Genomic DNA, 18,772 nt, shown 5'->3' with positions numbered 1-18,772 from the left:
ACCTCCCTGGATCACAAATTAAGTAAATGCAGGGGTCTGTTACGGACCCCTAACCCCAGGGACCACCACCTCTATAAGGCTTCTTGAATTACGCAAGATGCTGAAGGGCCTGGCTTTTCATGTAGTCCAACTAGGTCATAGGTGTGGCTAAAATCAGACCTTCTCTTTATCAGGATACCCTCCAGGGTGATCCTGCGATATGCATAACATAACCAAGGCCATATTGCATTTCTTTGGTATCTGAATAGATCCTGGAGCCAGGGGATCGGCAGAACTCTTCCCTGTATTGGTGAATCAGTGAGTTTGAGTGACTATGGATGACTCAGTGGGTGCGTGACTGATTAGGTGTCTCAGTGAATGTATGGGTGAGTGACTGGTTGTGTGAATGTGTGTATCTATCGGTCAGTTAATGTCGAAGTGGGGGTATGTGAGTTAGTGGGGTACGTGAATGGCTATATCGGTGATTGATTGGTTGTCTCACTAGGTCTATGGTTGTCCATGTGTCTTTGTGGGTGAGGAGGTGTGTGACTGCCTGTATGGATCAGTGAGTGAGTGAGTCAGTGGCTGTATGAGGTACTGTTGCATGTGTGAAAAGTTGCATGAAAGTGTCCGTATAGCTGTCGTAGGTTGTGTGCATGTGTCAGTATGGGTGAGTAACTGAGTATGTGAAAATAAGTATTCATGAGTGACTGGGTATATGAGTGACTGTGATATTGGCTACATAGATGAGCGCATGCTTCTGTCGGTGACTATATAGCGGAGTATGTGTTCCTATTTGTATGAGTAAGTGGGTGGGTGTGTCACTGGGTGAGTAAGTGGTTGTATGATGGACTATGGGTGAGTGTCTAGGTGTGTGAGTAGTTCTATGGGTCACTCAATCAGTGTCTACGCCTGTATGAGTGGATGTCAATGGCTGTATTAGTGTGTGGGTCTGTGAGTGGCAGTATAGGTGAGCAAGTGGGTATAGATCAATGAATCAGTGAGTGGGTGTGTAAGTACTTGTATGGCTCTGTGAATGGCTCTGTGAATGGTTGTGTGGGTGCGGCAATGGGTGTATAAAAGATTCTACAGTGTTCAGCGTGTGCGTCCGATACTGTGGATGAGGTAATCAGTGATGTCATCAGTGATGTCCTTTGAGATGTCATCAGTGATGTCACTGACCATGTCATGAGTGATGTATAATATGTGAGGTCATAAAGTGCATTGCGGGGTGCAAGTTAGTTACCTCCTCTAACTAGAACGGCTACATTTTTCTGGTTTTGTACGAGTGAAATGTCAGACTTTTTTACACCAACACCTCTTGGACCCTATTTTCACCACCTGTGGCAAACAAGTCTAAGCCAACACCAGTCACCTTGACAGACAACACCCTATACTGCCACTCACAGACCCACACACTAATACAGCCATTGACATCCACTCATACAGGAGTAGACACACTGATTGAGTGACCCATAGAACTACTCACACACCTAGACACTCACCCATAGTCCATCATACAACCACTTACTCACCCAGTGACACACCCACCCACTTACTCGTACAAATAGGAACACAAGTCACTAAATTAATCTGTGTTTAACCCTCCCATAACTTGTCACAAAAGCAATCCGGCTTAACTCTGAGTCAATGTGTGAAGTATTTATGCCGCACATCCACAGCAATAAAGTGGAAACCTAAAACGAAAAAACCACCAGTTTAGAAAAATAGAGTACATTTTAATAAATAATTTGACACAAAAACAATCAGTAGAACTCGATGTTGGAATTTTTAAAGTGAAAAATAGCACCTAAAAAATAAAAGTGCCAACTGTAGACCTCTAATTGTGAGAGACTGGGACCACATCGAAAGTTATGGTGACTACGATGGAGTGCAGTTTGGATACACTAAACTGATTGGGCCTGGCCTCCGCTTACCTTCGGACTTTGAAGAAAAAATGTCAGAGCAGGTAAAGTTCAGCGGGGCAGGGCAGCTGGTGATGCTTTAGGTGTAGGTGTGGTCGGCAGCAAGCCATTGGATGAAGTCATGGTGAAGATTTATGCATTCTGACTTATTCTCTTATATGGAAGTCTTAATCTCCAGGGGGATGAAGCTGCAGGCTGTAGCTACAGAGAACTCCTCGTGGCTGGATGCCGCTGAACAGGATTTGCTGCTATGGAGAAAAATGTAGCGGGAGCCACCGTAAAGTGATGATCCTCAAATGTTTTCTCCCTTTTCTGCTTTCCCTTCTCTCCTTACCCTTGCATCCCTCCCACCCTCCCTTTGTGCTGTGACTGCATCCACACTTTTGGAACTCTGCTCTGTGATTTATTGAAATAACTCTAATCACTGGTAAATGCAGTAGACTCTTAGAGTATATCCATTCATTTCCCCTCCCTATGTATATAGGGATAACTCCAATCACTAGTATATGCAGTAGACCTTTGTACTCTCTACCATTCCTATGTGGCCCTTAGAGTATATCCAGTCATATCCCTCCCTATGTATATAGAGATAACTCTAACGACTAGTCGCCTATGTGTCTGTTAGAATATATCCATGTGTATCCCTTCCCTATGTATATAGAGATAGCTCTAATCACTAGAATATGTAGTAGTCCGCGTTGCTCTCTGCCCTTCCTATGTGACTTTTAGAGTATATCCAGTTTTACCCCTTCCCTATGTATATAGAGAACTCTAATCACTAGTTTATGCAGGAGTCCGCTGTGCTTTCTACCATTCCTATGTGACTCTTAGAGTATATCCATGTGTATCCCCTCCCTAAGTAGATAGAGATATCACTAGTATATGCCTAGATTTTATCCATTTGTATCTCCTCCTTGTGTGACTTTATCTCTAGTACATTTGCAATTTTTTTCTGTTTGTACCTTTTTATAACGCATGTAATCCTAAATCTTTCTATAACGCATGTAATCCTCAATCCGTATGTTTTCAACTGGTTCTTATGTAAGTCAACAATTTGCAAATTCTTTTTGTACCGTCAGTCCTTATGTTTGAAACTGGGTCCTATGTAAAGCGCTCTGACACCTTCGGGTAAAGTTCGCGCTATATAAAATCGCATAAATAAATAGAGGCCAATGCACTTTTTGGCTAAACATTTTCTAAGTCCCGAGTTCTGGATTTGGGCTATGTGGGCACCTTTGATACCACTCCAAAGGGCCAAGAACCAGAGGGGCACGATTTAGAGGGTCAGGATCTCACTCATGCGTGGTCCAGGTGCGGGTTCAGGATGGTTGGAGCTTTTGCTGTCCCTGAGGCGCTGTTTAGCAGGCCATCCAACTAGCCCTTGAAGTCACTCTGGAAGTCCTGTGTTCAAGCAGAAAAGCAGGTATTAAGCAGCAGGACAGTGCGTCTGTGGGTTCACGTTTTAAACCTGTTTTCAGGTTTTTTAATGGAAGAAACGTCTAGAGACCCCCAAAACACACACATGATTTCCTGCCTCCTGTGGGCACAAGGCTAGTGTGAATTTCTGTGTGTATGTGCTGAAACAGTGTCTTTGAAGTTCAAGCAGACTGTGCACAACTCCACCCCACCTCATCCTGCTAGGATGATCTATCCTTCCAGCTACCAGTCCCTCTGTGTGGCTGTCCGGGAAGAATACACAAAGGCCAACTACACCTGGGCATGTAACCCGGGATATAAACTGCAGGCAAGAAAATGTCTTCACGATTGGCAGGGTGCTTTTGGGGAATGTCCTACTGTTGGCTCTTAGCTTAGCAAAGCTTTTACATTTCTCCTCCTAAAATGTTTGCCCATCCTACTGGGCTTAGGGTGCAAGTGCTGTTTAAATCGGTATATATGAATCATTATTGTGATGTTGAGTGTGTGCTAATCAGCTAAGAATGAAGGTTTGCTTTTGTTCTTGCTCTATGAAAAACCCTGTAGTGTAATGTGCTGCCTTATTAGAAAATCACTACAAAAAAAACAGTTGGTCATCCACTGCAATCCCTTTTTTTTCTCCAGAGATCACACGATCCAATGGTTTGCACATTATTTTTATAGTCCCCTTTTTCCTCTTCCTCCCATTGTTTGCAACTTTCAGGATCGCCTGCACCGCAGAGGAGCCAGAAGCCATCGTAACCGGCACGCTGATTGATGTGGCCCACCACCTGGGCTCTCTGCAGTACAGAGTCTGGAAGAAGATGCTGAACTCCATTAAAGTGGGTAAGGAAACCATACTGCAGCTTGACTATGAGCGGATTATGGGATCAGTGCAGATTTCTGTTAACTGAGACTGGGTGAGAGGTCCTCGATCAAACATATGGGAGAACAAGTTTAAAAAAGTGTGTGTGTGTGTGTGTATATATATATATATATATATATATATATATATATATATATATATATATATATATATATATATATATATATATATATTAGTGCAATTCATGGCTCAAAAGAAATGAGTGAGTAATACAAGTGTGGCATGTACCTAAATAAACTAGTGTTAATAAGCAACATATGGTGGTAGCAGTGGTCTGAATCAATCGCAAATCTCCAGAGAAAAAATTTGGTTTAGTATATTGTTACAGTAACTATGTATTAATCATGCATACGTTAAGTGCTTCCAACAGCGTTTAACACCGTGCTACCTGTAGAATGTTACATGCGTTGTGACCCTAAATAGGTTACAATCCAAAAACTGCACTGACACCGGAGCACTATCATCCGTTGAATCAACAAGTATCAATTATTGTGATAACCAAACAGTCCAGGTGTTCATTTGGCTTCTTCCAAGTTTATTGTAAATGTTTCCAGTTTATCAAAAAAGTACAAACAACAAACACATGTTTAGTCGCATACTGACTGCAATAAGTACAAAGAATATAATGTAGTTATCTTAAATCGTGTGTGTATATAAGGAAAAACTGTGCCAATTGTGCCCAGACAGAAAAGTCAACTGTGTAACACCAGAAAGACGAAAAGTGTCTGTCTAATTTAAAATCCATATCCTTGAAATTGCCACAAGTCAAGTATTCAAATGAGAGTAAAATGGTCCAGTGCGAAAAGAAAGAGCTCATGTCAGACAATGCATATTGGAGAGGCCGATGAATCCGCCATATTGAAGTGGTGCGCATCACCAACATTCAGCGGTAGTACTGCATTTAAAAAAGATTCTGAACTGCGATCCTGAGTGAATGTGGGTAGGATCAGCGAGCGTGAGGGCGGAATCCAAGGGGTGGCTGAAAAGGACAATTTTCTGTAGCTATTTTTTTGGTCTTTTACATTCAGGTACCTGCATATAAAATAATGCAACCTTAAATAAAAAATAAATGCAAGTGAATCTAATCAACAGGAGATGTACTATTTTATGTTATGAAACCCCTATTGGTTAATGCGATTACTGCAGATGTGTGTGTAACCAGAGAGTCTTAGAACTGAATCTTGGTTGGTTCAGTGGGATAGAGTAGCTTGTGTATATTTAGTGCTATGAAGTACCCACCTTCCCACACTTAAGCAGTGTAAATATGTAAGTCAGTATTTTAAACTTGCATCACACACAGTAAGATAGGCTGCCGCAAAATATAGATCTTATGAATATGCTGACTGTACCTCGTGCAAATGTTTTTTAGAACTGTCCATTAAAAGCAAGCACAGATCGGCTTGTCGCAGGAAAGCAGGTTTTACAACACGATTTTCACATTGCAGTGCTTTTGCCACACATTTATTACCATGCGTGTTTTTAACTTATACGCCTTTACAACAAAACTTTACCATGCTTTTAAGGTAAGTATGCGGGTTCTCGCCCCAAAAGTAAATTATATATATTTTAAACTTGCCTTACTAATACCTACCGCAGTTAGACAAATAATGCGGTGTAAAGGAATGCAATGGTTTTACCTGCTTTGTTCCGTCGTACAACCCATGTTGCCTTGCCATTCCTCAAAAAAATCCTGAAGCTTTAAGTGATTTTAGTCAAAGGCAATATTGCTTCCAAGCAGTGGCGGCCACCGCCTATCTAAAGTGCTAAGGCGGCTGGAGGGAAAGAGTGGTGGGCTGGGGGAAAATATTATAAAAGTACAAAAATACCTGCCGCTCCACTCCGGGTGATGGTCGCCTCGCTGCTCCTCTCGTCGGTCCGGAAGGGGATGGGCTCTGCAACCAATCCAAACGCTGCTCTCATGGCATGGGGACAGCGCCAGGATTCGTCTGAGTGACCTCCTTTGCCGCTCTCAGTGCATTGGAGCCTGTGATTATTCTCCAACCTGGCTGTTTAACACATCTGAGTTGGATAAATTGGAGCGCGCGTGTGTGTTTGACCAGCCTAGAACGGCCGGCCAAACATTCATGCGCACTAGAAGTGCACACTACTACTCGTCCTCCTCCCAGACATGCCCACCCTATACTTATTGCGTGGTTTAGACCGCATTAAAAAAAAGATACGTTTTCGTTTTATCTGCTGGCGCGGGCTGTGGGGCGACATGCCGCCATTACGAAGGAGCCGCCCCTGCTTCCAAGCAGCCTTTACATTTGCAGATTAACCATTTTTATACATTTTACATTTCTCTCGGGCCGTTGCCAGGCAGGTGAGAAGGCTTGTTTCTTGTTCTTCGCCGCACAGGAGACTCCATCTCTTCCACTTCAGCTACAGCATCCTAAATGTCAGGCTTAACCGTCCCTGGCAGTTGTCTTTTAACAAAGTTGGGGAACCGTGTTTGGACTTTTTTATTAAGAAATTATGGGCACGATGTGCCCCTCTGATACCTCTCACTTCGACAACTGCCAACATTAAAACTATTAACCTAAAGTATTTGTTGGTAGATCATATACTATTCATTTATGTCAATCCCAGTTATTTATGTCAAAAGATAACTTGCCGGATTTGCATCAATGAAGTTCAAATAATTTCAAAAACCCATTCAAAATAGCTAACCCAAGATGAGTATTTAATGAGGTACCTCCATACTAAGTGCCTGCATGCCTGAGCGAGTAACCCTTTAAGTATAAAGTAACGAGAATCCCTACATGCATGCGGCATTGATAAAGTATTGAGACCCAACAGTGGGAACAGCTGCAAGAAGTGGTGCTAAGCCTAAATCAGTTTAAAGTTCGAAGTGTTGCCTACCAGATGATTAAAAAAAAATCCTGAGTGCAGGTCTTAAAGGAAGTTTAAAAAGTACTTAACACAGCATATTTATGAAAATCAATTTCATTAGACAGTTTTGTAAGCAGTCTAAAACTGTATGAGATTTGTACCATAATACATTGAATAGTGAGCCACTCACATCAGAACCTTGTGTGCAATTTCCTCTTTTTTTTTTTTTTTAGGTAAAATTGCTTCGTTTGGTTGTAAATTAAACACCACATACTTTAAAACACATTGTTAATTATAACCGCACTTCTCTATTTTCTCGCCGCGGTCATACATTACAATTAATATTCCGAAGGAACACAATCTCAAAACTCCCTGTTTCTTTACAAAGTGATCAGAAACGTGCAAAATGTTGCTACGCAGATGAACAAAAACTCCAAACTTCTCACATGCAAAGTGCGTATCAGTTTGTATCCAATGCCCATCCAACTAACCTGTGCAGTGCATGTGACGTTGTATGGATTCAGCGTCAGCACTGTGTGGCTACTAGTTTACACGCTTTTATTTCTTTCCCCTTCTCCTTCCTTGAGTCATGCCGTACGTACCAAGACGCCTCCGCTAACCAGGAAGCTTGTGTCCAAATCCGCACATGCCTGTAAAACAACAATCACTCTGGCCTGTTCGCTTTGCATTTATGAGTACGTTAAGTAGTACTGCAGGAGCACTCTTTTACTCACTCATGCCTTTGTGAATTAGTCCCAAAACATCTAAAATGGCAATACGATGGAAATATTCAGGACTATTCGAATTCAATTGCTTTAGATGATGACTGAGCCCTCCTTCCACATTTACAAATTCGGAGCGGAGAGTGTGGCACGGTTAATTCAGTCTTGCAAGAGTAAGTAAAACAGTACTTCTGCAGTACTGATTCCCATGCTCTTCCCCTCGCCCCCCCCCCCCCAGTCAGAAATGTTTACATGAGGGTGTTGGTGTTTAAACCCTCTGGGTTTAGCACACTCCTGCTGAATCCTGAGAAGCGGGGCTGTATGCTAAGCACACACCGCTGTAACTGCCTCCATAAACTAACCGTCCATCTCGACTTTGAGAAGCACTAGAAGGGCGACTGATTGCCCGATAATTGGCTGTAGTCTCCACAGTGATGGTCCCTGCGGTATTAATCTGATTCTCCTATAATGCATGTCACAAACCTCAGTCAGCAGGCTTTGGTACGAAGAGGAGCACCCTACTGCTTGATGCGGTTTCATCTATCCAAAGTGTTTGCAGTGGTTCAAGGGTGGGTGGCATGGTGTCTTGTCCAATTGATGATTGATACATGCAGGCGTGCGCAAAAAATGATGGTCCGAGTAAGGCATATTCACATTGCAGGGTGGTTGAAGCATACGATTTCTATTGGTGAGCCGGCAGAAACTTAATGTCATTGGTTTCTGCACCCAGATACTGTTATAAAGATATATTGAAAATGTGACGTCAGAGTTGAAGATGTCAATGGGGCCAGCAAAATATTTTTGGCTTTGAAACTGTGTTGGTCATTCGTATATTCCAGTGCAGCACATGTAGAATCAGCCATGCAGTGTTTCTTGTCCTGGTTAGTTGGTTAATGGGATGGACCGCTAGAACCTCCTGCTATCAACATATTGGCTGTAACCAGTACCATCTGTGCATCAGCACCACCCCTGCTGTGTTTTGCTTTCCCCTGCCTCTTTCACGCCGGCCCGGTGCTGTGTGGTGAATGCAGAACAGGAATCTACAGACTCCACATCAGCGCTAGAGGGTGGGTGGGGGGGTTAGTGATGTAACAGTAGCCCCACTGTGCCATAGGGCCCTCCGGCACCGTGCATGGGCAGAGGGCCCCTGGCCGGAGCACTCTAGATTTAGTCCGAAGCAAGAGAGGCTTCCTCTATGTACTTTGCAGTGGGGCCCCCTCAAGTTTAATGAAGCAAGTAGGGAGTATCCTTTTTCAGAGAATCTGCCTGCATTCAGTCGTAAGGATGTCTGAAATGTGACACTCGTCCACGGACCCCGTAGGCTGGAAGTGTACTGAACACACTTTGTTCCTTGTTGCTTCCGATCTTGAGTGCGCCATTAGTTATTCTGAATGTTTTAAAAGCCAAGCCTACAGCTATTTTAGTGCACTACACAAAATTACATACAAGCTTGTGTGTCTCTCAAAACGACAATTGGGAGAACTAGTAGCATCCATCACCTCCTTTTTAGGTCGCGCCTATAGCAGCGCGCATGCGCTGCTATAGGAAAACAACCTCTTGCAGCTGACCAGGACTTTTCACAAACTCGTGCGCGTCTTTTTCCATTGGTCTTTGCGTGCGTATTTAAAAAACGACAGCTCGCAATTGTCCTGCCTTTCCCAGCCAATGTATCCGCCCATGGCCTAACCAGTGCGGTTACGTGCAGGGGGCACCATCAGTTCCAGACGGGGGTGCGGTGATTGGGAACAGATGGCCTTGATGATCGCAAGAGCGCGCGCAACTCGCGGGCTTGTTGCTGAATAGTCTCTGCTGTGAACAGCATCAAAGGGGTCGTTCAGCCTGCCCCTCTCTCTTGGGACCTCGACAGCCCCGGTCGCCTCACCGGCCCTTCTGCCTGATCACTTGTGGGACACCCCCGCGCTGCACGGCCACCAGCTGCTGCGTGTGTCTCCCTCTGCCTGCCCTCTGCCTCGCCGCCGGCCTCGCTGACGCCTGGCCGCTCCCCTCTGGTTTTGCCAGTGTTTTTGCCCAAAATTTGTGCTTGTTTTTCTCTGTGCCGTCCGATCGCTTTTTTAGCGGTTTTCCTCTGTTTTGCCCGTCTATTGTGCCTGTATTCCCTTGTGCTGTACCATCGTTTTTCCTTCCTGTTTTTGCCTAATTTTCCCTCCATTTGTGCCTGTTAATTGTAATTTTATCCTCTTTGCTGTGTCCAGTGTCCTTCCTGTCTGCCCGCCTACCTCGCCGCTCTCCCTCCCCGCTTCCTGCCTCCCGCCACCGCCTGTGGCCACGCCCCTTTTCTCTTCTGTTCCCTCCCCGCCTCCCAGCTGCTCCGCCCACCCGCGCACTTCGCCTTAAATGGCGACCGTGCGAACGCGCAGCGTTGACGCCAGGACCCCTGGCCCACGAAGACCCCGACCTACCCGCCTGACGTACTCCGCCGCAACCCTCATCGCACTCAACACCGGCCGACTTCCAGACTGCCACCAAGCCACTCCACGACGCACCCACGGACCTTTCAGCTGCCACGCCTGCAAGTTCACCTGCACCCGGACCTGTCCCGCACCAGCACCCGCCAAGTCGAACACCAGCAGCACCCACCTCAAGTGCATCCTGCTCAACACCCGCTCCGTCCACAGACACGCCATCGAACTCTGGAACCTCCTAGACGCCACAGCCCCTGACGTTGCCTTCCTCACGGAGACCTGGATGAACGCCTCGTCAGCTCCTGACATCGCCATCGCCATCTCAGAGGGCTACAAGATCGTCCGGAGGGACCGAAACGCCAACCAGATGGGAGGAGGCATCGCCATCATCCACAGGAGCACCATCCGTCTTACGACCAGCATCGACAACACTCTGACCAGCGCCGAACACCTGCATTTCCAGATCCACACCAACCCGAACACCACCCTCAGAGGCACCCTGATCTACCGACCCCCTGGACCACGCACGCAATTCAGCGAGGACATCGCCGACTTCGTCAGCCCGCATGCCCTCCCCTCCGCTGACTACATCCTCCTGGGAGACCTCAACTTCCATCTGGAGAACAACAACGACCGCAACACCAGCACCCTGCTCGACAACCTCGCCAACCTGGGACTCAAGCAACTGGTGTCCACCCCCACCCACCTCGCCGGACACACACTCGACGCAGTCTTCTCTTCCAGCACAGACATCGACTTCAGCCACGCCACAGAGCTTCAATGGACGGACCGCAGCTGCGTCCACTTCACCTTCAAGAGAACAACGACCCACCAACACCAGCAACAGGCCGCCCGCAGAAGCTGGAACAAGATCACGGCAGACCAGCTCGCCACCTCCCTGAGCCAGCACCCTCCTGCCAGCTCAGCGAACCCCAGCCAGGCCGCCGACAACCTCACGAAGTGGATCAGCAACTGCGCGGACGAACTCGCCTCACTGAGGACCCCGCCTAGCAGACCCGGCAGCAAGAAGGCCCCATGGTTCACCGACTAACTCAAGAGCTCCAAGAAGAACTGCCGAGCCCTCGAAAGTCTGGAGAAGGGAACCGACACCAGACAACAGGACCTCCTTCAAACTTGCCACCCGGAAACACCACCAGCTGATCCGCGCCGCCAAGAAAACAGCATTCAAGGACCGGTTGGACAACAACGCACACAACTGCAAGGAACTCTTCAACATCGTGAAAGAGCTTTCCAACCCCAGCGCAGGAAACAACGACATCACCCCATCGCAAGACCTCTGCAACTCCCTCGCTTCATACTTCCACAACAAGATCGCGGACATACACAACAGCTTCAACAACCAACCAACGCACACCAGGACCGAACAACCACCACCCCCCACCACCACCCTCCACGCCTGGACCCCGATCAGCACCGAAGACACCATCCGCACGATGAACTCCATCTACTCCGGATCACCGACCGACCCCTGCCCTCACCACGTCTTCAACAAGGCCGACGCTGTCATCGCACCCCACCTGCGAGACATCATCAACACATCCTTCGACACCACCATCTTCCCAGAGAGCTGGAAGCACGCCGAACTCAGCGCTCTACTCAAGAAACCAACAGCAGACCCCACCGACCTCAAGAATTACCGCCCCATCTCGCTCCTCCCGTTTCCAGCCAAAGTCATCGAGAAGACCGTCAACAAGCAGATGGCCGCCTTCCTCGAGACGAACGGATCCCTCGACCCCTCACAGTCCGGCTTCCGAGCCAATCACAGCACCGAGACCGCCCTCCTCGCCGCCACCGATGACATCCGAACCCTGATGGACAATGGAGAAACAGCGGCCCTCATCCTCCTAGACCTCTCCGCGGCTTTCGACACGGTCTGCCACCGCACCCTAGTGCAGCGTCTCAACAACGCCGGAATCCAGGGGAAGGCACTGGAATGGATCATCTCCTTCCTCGACGGAAGAACACAGAGAGTCCGCCTACCACCGTACAAGTCAGAGGCCTCCGAAGTCATCTGCGGCGTCCCCCAAGGATCATCTCTGAGCCCCACCCTCTTCAACGTCTACATGAGCCCCCTCGCGGCCATCGTACGCAAACACAACCTCAGCATAATCTCCTACGCCGACGATACCCAGCTGATCCTCTCCCTGACGAACGACCCCGCCGCCGCCAGAGCCAACCTGCACGAAGGGATGAAAGAGGTAGCCGAGTGGATGACGACCAGCCGCCTGAAACTGAACTCAGACAAGACGGAGGTCCTCATCCTGGGCTCCTCACCCTCCGCCTGGGACGACTCCTGGTGGCCCCCCCGCCCTGGGCACCGCACCCAAACCGACAGACCATGCACGCAACCTGGGCTTCATCCTGGACTCCTCCCTCTCCATGACCAGGCAAGTCAACGTCGTCTCCTCGGCGTGCTTCAACATCCTACGCATGCTACGGAAGATCTTCTGGTGGATCCCCATCGAGACCAGGAAGACCGTCACCCAGGCCCTCGTCACCAGCCGACTGGACTACGGCAACGCCCTCTACGCCGGGACCACCGCCAAGCTCCAGAAGAGACTCCAGCGGATCCAGAACGCCTCAGCCAGACTCATCCTCGACATCCCACGAACCAGCCACATCTCCGGACATCTGAGAGACCTTCACTGGCTCCCCGTCAACAAAAGAATCACCTTCCGCCTCCTCACCCACGCACACAAAGCCCTACACGACCAAGGCCCGAGCTACCTCAACAGCCGAGTCAACTTCTACGCTCCCAAACGCCACCTCCGATCAGCCAACCACGCCCTCGCCGCCGTCCCCCGCATCCGAAGAGCGACTACAGGAGGAAGGTCCTTCTCCTACCTGGCCGCCAAGACCTGGAACTCCCTCCCGACCGACCTGCGCCTGACCCAAGACCACCTCTCCTTCAGGAAGAAGCTGAAGACCTGGCTGTTCGAGTAGTAGCGGCACCCCCCCCCCCCCCAGCGCCTTGAGACCCTAAGGGTAGGTAGCGCGCTCTATAAGTGTCAATGATTGATTGATTGATTGATCACATTTCAATGGTCTGTTTCGCGGCCCCCGGGGCCGCGCTTGTTATATCACGTCTTTATCTGTAGAAATGATAGCTCCTAACAACACGGTGTACGTTTATGTGTTAAGTACTATAATCAATGTTTATCTCGCAGAGCTTAGCGATGACCATGCCAGGCACTGTGCTGCTATACAAGTAAGGATTAATAATTAGTAACACTAAACAAACAGTTTTTCTTTTTATAAAAAAGGAAATCCACAGAGGAAGATATGAGAACTCCATTAAGCCAAAGATCACACTGCTGTTTCGGGTTGGGTTTGTTACTTCCACTAATACGATATTCTGCCTCGTTACCACTAGACAGCACCCCCTCACTCTGCAACATAAGATACACGCCATGGCTGCTAAACAACCATCGCATGTTTTCGGTTCAAGATGTTGTTGTGGGTCATTTTCTCTGTACTGGTTTACTTGGCTTTGTGGGGTAAACACAGCGGTTCCTTGCTGCAGGCAGCGCTTTGCTCCCACCCTCAGTTGCCAGCCCCGTGTTATTACTGTGTAGGCATCCTTAGTCTGCTGCGGCCCAGGCAGGCTGCTGGCACCGCGACTCTCTCTCTGATCTATAGCTGTTCGCAGGGAAGCCTCACTCAGATACTTCATAAATCCCCTCTAAATGTTAATAACGACCCTAGTTCATTGATCAGGGTGGCAGCATGTCTGTGTGAGCGTGGTATGCCTTACCCGCCCAGCTGGCAAGGGTCCTCTGATCTGTGGGCATCGAGCTACCTCTAGCCTCCTGCTTCTTGCCCTGAACTGTTGTCACTGTTCCCACGCTATATATATAGGAATACTTCAGCATTGGGTCATTGTTAATTACCTCTGGTAGAGTGCGAGACGGTTTCAACCAGAGGACGGTTACTTGAGCCGATCTAGTGACAGAAAGCGATCATAGGAGTTTAGTGTCACTGTGTCATGGAGATGGGGGCATTGCCCAGGCCTTAACCCTGGCATATAAATCTGTTACTTAATGCTATAGTTGGTAGCATGTGTGTAGCACTTACATTTCACTAGTGTGGCATCGTAGCGCTCAGACGTCCCAGAGCGATTGTAAGCAGACGTACATGTTTCGCAGGTGATGTACGGTGTTATGTTGGTCTGTAATTTATTTAAATCGGTTCTAGCATATGTGTAGTGCTAAACTTCCACTATTGTGGTTTCGCGGAGCTCGGACGTTCTGGAGCGATTACAAGTGGTGAAAGCGTGTGGTGCTGTGATATGCTCTATTGAACGTGAAGGCAGCTAACACTTAAGGTGACTGCATGAGAAATCTGTAGCATGTGTTGAGCAGCGCCACCTTAGAGGAGCCAGGTGGAACCCTCCACCAAGCCCTGCCAACCTCTCTCGTGTCCTCCCTCTTGCACAGTCCCATGGGAGAGGGTTAGTTATGCAACATATTTGTGGTTTGAATTTTAATAAATCATCAAAAAGACAAAGGCACCAAGTTCTCTAATGAAGAAGTCATTGGAGTGATTACACTGCGTCGTGTCAGCAGCACTGGTCGTGCCATCAAGACCGCTCAATCCCTCAATAAATTTAGTGCAAGAATCTGAGTGCCACCCACAGGCAAGCAAGGCTTGGAGCCAGGCGGGACAGGCTTGGTGTCTCATCCTTTCAAGATCGACAAAATGCATGCCGTTGAGTTCCACAGCAACAACTTGGATTCTTTACAGCACTTTACAATTCAAACCGTTCTAGGCTCTGTGAACCAGCCTCTCCTAACTAGGAAGTGCCTTGAAATGGTTTATTTTAAAGAGACGTGCAATATAGTTAATTTAATAATTCACTGAATCATTCAGTTTTTATTCATTCTGCTAAGTAGGGTTATTTTTGTAACCTGCAGTTGCAATCAATGACGCCCACGGCGAGTGATATCTGAATAGAAAATCACTCAATCACGGGCTGATTGAAACTATGGGGCATGGGAGGGTAAAGCTGCGACAGAACCTGTGGTCGAACCTGATGGGCTCTATTGTGAACCACTTTATTGATCTGTGTTTCTATCAGATCAGTTTGTTCTTCCACGTCTCGCTCATTATAGGACACACCACTAAGCACTGCCCTTTGTAGAACACAAAACCATCCTGTAGAGCAGGAGTGACTGCAGGCACTTCCTCTCCTTCCCTTTCAATCTAGAAAGCTGCTAATCCAGGGCTTGATCCTGTCCAAATTGGATTACGGTAACTCCCTTTTCCTTGCAGCCCCCCTTGCCACCATCAAGACTCTTCAGCGAGCTCAGAATGCCGCAGCTAGGCTGCTGATGGGGGCGCCGAGAAGGGCCTCAGCCAAACCATTGCTGAAAGCCCTGCATTGGCTCCCCATCCAGGAGCGGGTCTCTTTCAAATCCCTTTGTATTGCACATAAGACCCTGCAAGGCAAAGGCCCGCCAGCCCTGAGAGGAGTGATCCGATCTTACAAGTCGTTCAGGGCCCTTCGCTCGGATGGAGAAAATCTTGCCATTGTCCCACGAGTGAGGAAAGCGAGAACAGGAGGCCGACGGTTCTCACTGAATGTGTCAAACAAATGGAATGCCCTCCCTAGAGAACTCCGAATGGAATCAGATCATCTGAAATTTAGAAGGGCACTTAAAACCTTTCTGTTCCCTACTACCCTCTAATCTTTCTTTGCTTGAGTTCACCTGGTTCAGATTAGGATTAGCGCTGGGACGCTTTAGGGCAGCCATGCGCTCTACAAATCCAAATCAAATCAAATCAAATCAAATCGATGTGCACGTGCTCACTCTGCTCACTTCTCAAGGATGGAGAAGTTACAACATAACTTCATGCCAGGTGAGCTTTGTAGGGGGAAGGGACAACAGCCTTTAAAGAGTCATTTTCTCTCTGGATTTCCATTCTCTTTTTCAAACTCAGGAGCAGCAACATTGTCGTGGTGTCACCGGGGCTTTAAGTGGAACTTTTTAAAATATTATATATGAGCCATAGTTGCAGCGTATTTATTTTATGCAACTAACAACCGTTGAGAACTCCAATTGTCCTGATTTGTTGTAGGTATGATGTTACTTATTGTATCATATACTTGGCTAATGTGCTGCATACCTAATCACTTATAAGGTCCCAAAGGCGAGACCTATTGGCTATGCCAAGGCTTGTTCTAACTTGGAGGTACTGTGAAAGAAACTGAATAGAAAAGCCACCTAAGTCTGTAAAAGAAAAAAAATCTGCGTGCCTCCAAGCCAAATTACATATAAGCCATTGGTTCAGTGGAATTGATGTAGCTGCTTGCCTTCATTTCTGCGGTTTGTTAAAGTTTACTGATATGTGCTTGAAAATACGTTGCCTTGTAATAAAGGTACATTTTTGGGAAAGATAACATGACCACGGGCCATGTTGCCAACACGGTACAAAAGGGCGTGGTGATGGACAGAGCATCTGAACCAATCAAACACTCACACCCAGTCAAAAGGTCTGGGTTTAATCCATCACAGTTCTTTAGCCCACTCTGCCACCCCAGTTCAGACATGGCCAAATGCAAATCAGTCTGACCCTGTGCCTCATGGGAACAGTCCAGCCCGAACTGCCAAGCCATGCCTTCCCTAGACCGGAAACAAGCATCCTGGGACCGGTTTCTGGCACTTCAGCCGTCTTCAGCCAGGCTTGCTTGAATCCAGTCCCGTCCATCACCACCCCCTTTTGTATCTCTGTTGCCAACGCAGCATCAACTGGCAAATGCTGAACTTCACAATCATTACATTTAAAATTTAGAACATATGATACATCAAAAGAACTCCCATATTGCAAATGGAACCCAGCACCTTCCAGAACAACACTATATATCTCCCTCAACATAAAATGAGAAATGAAACACATTAAAATACAACCATGAGTATTGCAAAAGAACACTATATACAGGATAATTCCACCCAGTTTGACATAATACAAAGGCCAACAGACTGTGGGTACCTCACATAATCTTTATGCCAAACAGGAACAGACCTTCGCCTGCTGCACTTGTCATCCCTTACAACCGTGCCTTTTCCCATCACTCCCCATCTTCCCCACAGCATACAACACTTAGCTGGCCATGTTCTAAGGCACAACAGAAATGCAATCTTTATTCCATACCCTTCCATCTGACAGCACCACTACTTTGTCTCTCACTTCCTTTACCTGCATGGGTGACGAAAAGCAGTTTTTTTTTTTTTTTACCTGTACAGGTTTTTTTATCCTTACCCAATCACCACAATTCATCCCAAGACTGTTTTCCCTTTTGATCATATGCAATGTTCTTCTTTGGGACATTTCTCACATCAAATAACACCATTCAGCTTCTGTGAATCAATCTATTTTTCCCCGTCCATTCTCTATTCATATTTGTCCCGGCAACCCTACATCTTAAAGTAAAGTGAATCACCATTGCTAACACACTGGGTAGTTCTTATTGACATAACATATTTCTTCCATCACTTATTTTCACCAAAGCCAACTGCAATTGATCTTTTGACAGTTTATCCCCTCCACCACACCACCACACCATTGCTTCTAGGGTGATATAGTGAGGTTCTCACATGCTTAATTCCCCTGGACTGCAAAAAAATCTCTCATTTCACATGAAACTGAGTGCCTTTATTAGTCACAACAGTATCAGGATAACCCTCCCTTACAAAAACGCCACACAGGAATTCAGTGACACAGAGTACACACATTCTCCACAAGCTTACTTTCCGGACATTTGGACATGTTGTACATCCTGGCCAAAGCGTACTTAGGAACTTCCCAAGCTCACCAAATGGCTCGGAAATGTCCAGGGCAATCTTGTTCTAAGAAATCCAGCAAGGGAGAATCCACACTCACGGGATGGAACGCTAACCTGAAATTAATCACGTACTACTTCTACTCGTCGAATCCTTGCTTGTGGGCTGGGTGGAGATGTGCATCTTTAAATTTGAGCTGCTTGCCGGAGTCCACTGGAATGGCGCACTTATTTATCGCCCACCAGATGCTAAAAAGTGCTTAGTCGTCTCCTAGCCAAAATCATGTACCCTTTTACATGGTCTTTCAAAAACGTCCTCCTATCGGGATAGTGCAACTTTCATGTGGCAGATGTTGCCCCAGACATTGCCAAATTCTTCTCGGATATGGAGATGCATGGCTTCCGCCAGATTGTACTTGACCCCACTTGTTTTACGAGTCATACCCCGGACTTAATTTTCACCCAATTCCCCCCCCTCCCAGAGAGTGAATGCCCTCTTCCTTTGACCTGAACAGACCACTACTTAATCTTGGCACATTGCCCGATCCGATATGTTGACCCATTCTGCCAAAACACCTATTGAACGTGGAATTCCATCTCACTGGAACAGTTTTCGAATGTATTCGTCCCGGTGGCTGTTACCCAGTGTTAAGATGTTAACACTGCAATAACCAACTACCACCACGGTCTCACAGTAGCATTTGGCAGAACAGTACCGCTTACACAGGCCAATCCTTCTCCTCCAGACCTCCGGCCCCATGCTTCTCCACAGACCTTAGTATGATGAAAGC

At 47.2% G+C, this 18,772-nt stretch overlaps 1 protein-coding gene across 1 annotated transcript in view; it reads left to right on the top strand.

The window, feature by feature from the left end:
- TRIM35 (tripartite motif containing 35) overlaps nucleotides 1-18,772 on the top strand; it is a 173,371-nt gene that overhangs the window by 115,429 nt on the left and 39,170 nt on the right. Inside the window, exon 5 of the mRNA XM_078649936.1 lies at nucleotides 4,042-4,163. Coding sequence (XP_078506062.1) covers nucleotides 4,042-4,163 — 122 coding nt within the window. The remainder of the gene's footprint in view (nucleotides 1-4,041; nucleotides 4,164-18,772) is intronic.

The sequence above is a fragment of the Lissotriton helveticus genome, chromosome 6, assembly GCF_964261635.1.
Source record: "Lissotriton helveticus chromosome 6, aLisHel1.1, whole genome shotgun sequence".
Lineage (NCBI taxonomy): Eukaryota > Metazoa > Chordata > Amphibia > Caudata > Salamandridae > Lissotriton > Lissotriton helveticus.
Note: the sequence above shows the minus strand (reverse complement) of the source record. Positions and strands in the feature narration are given on the sequence as shown.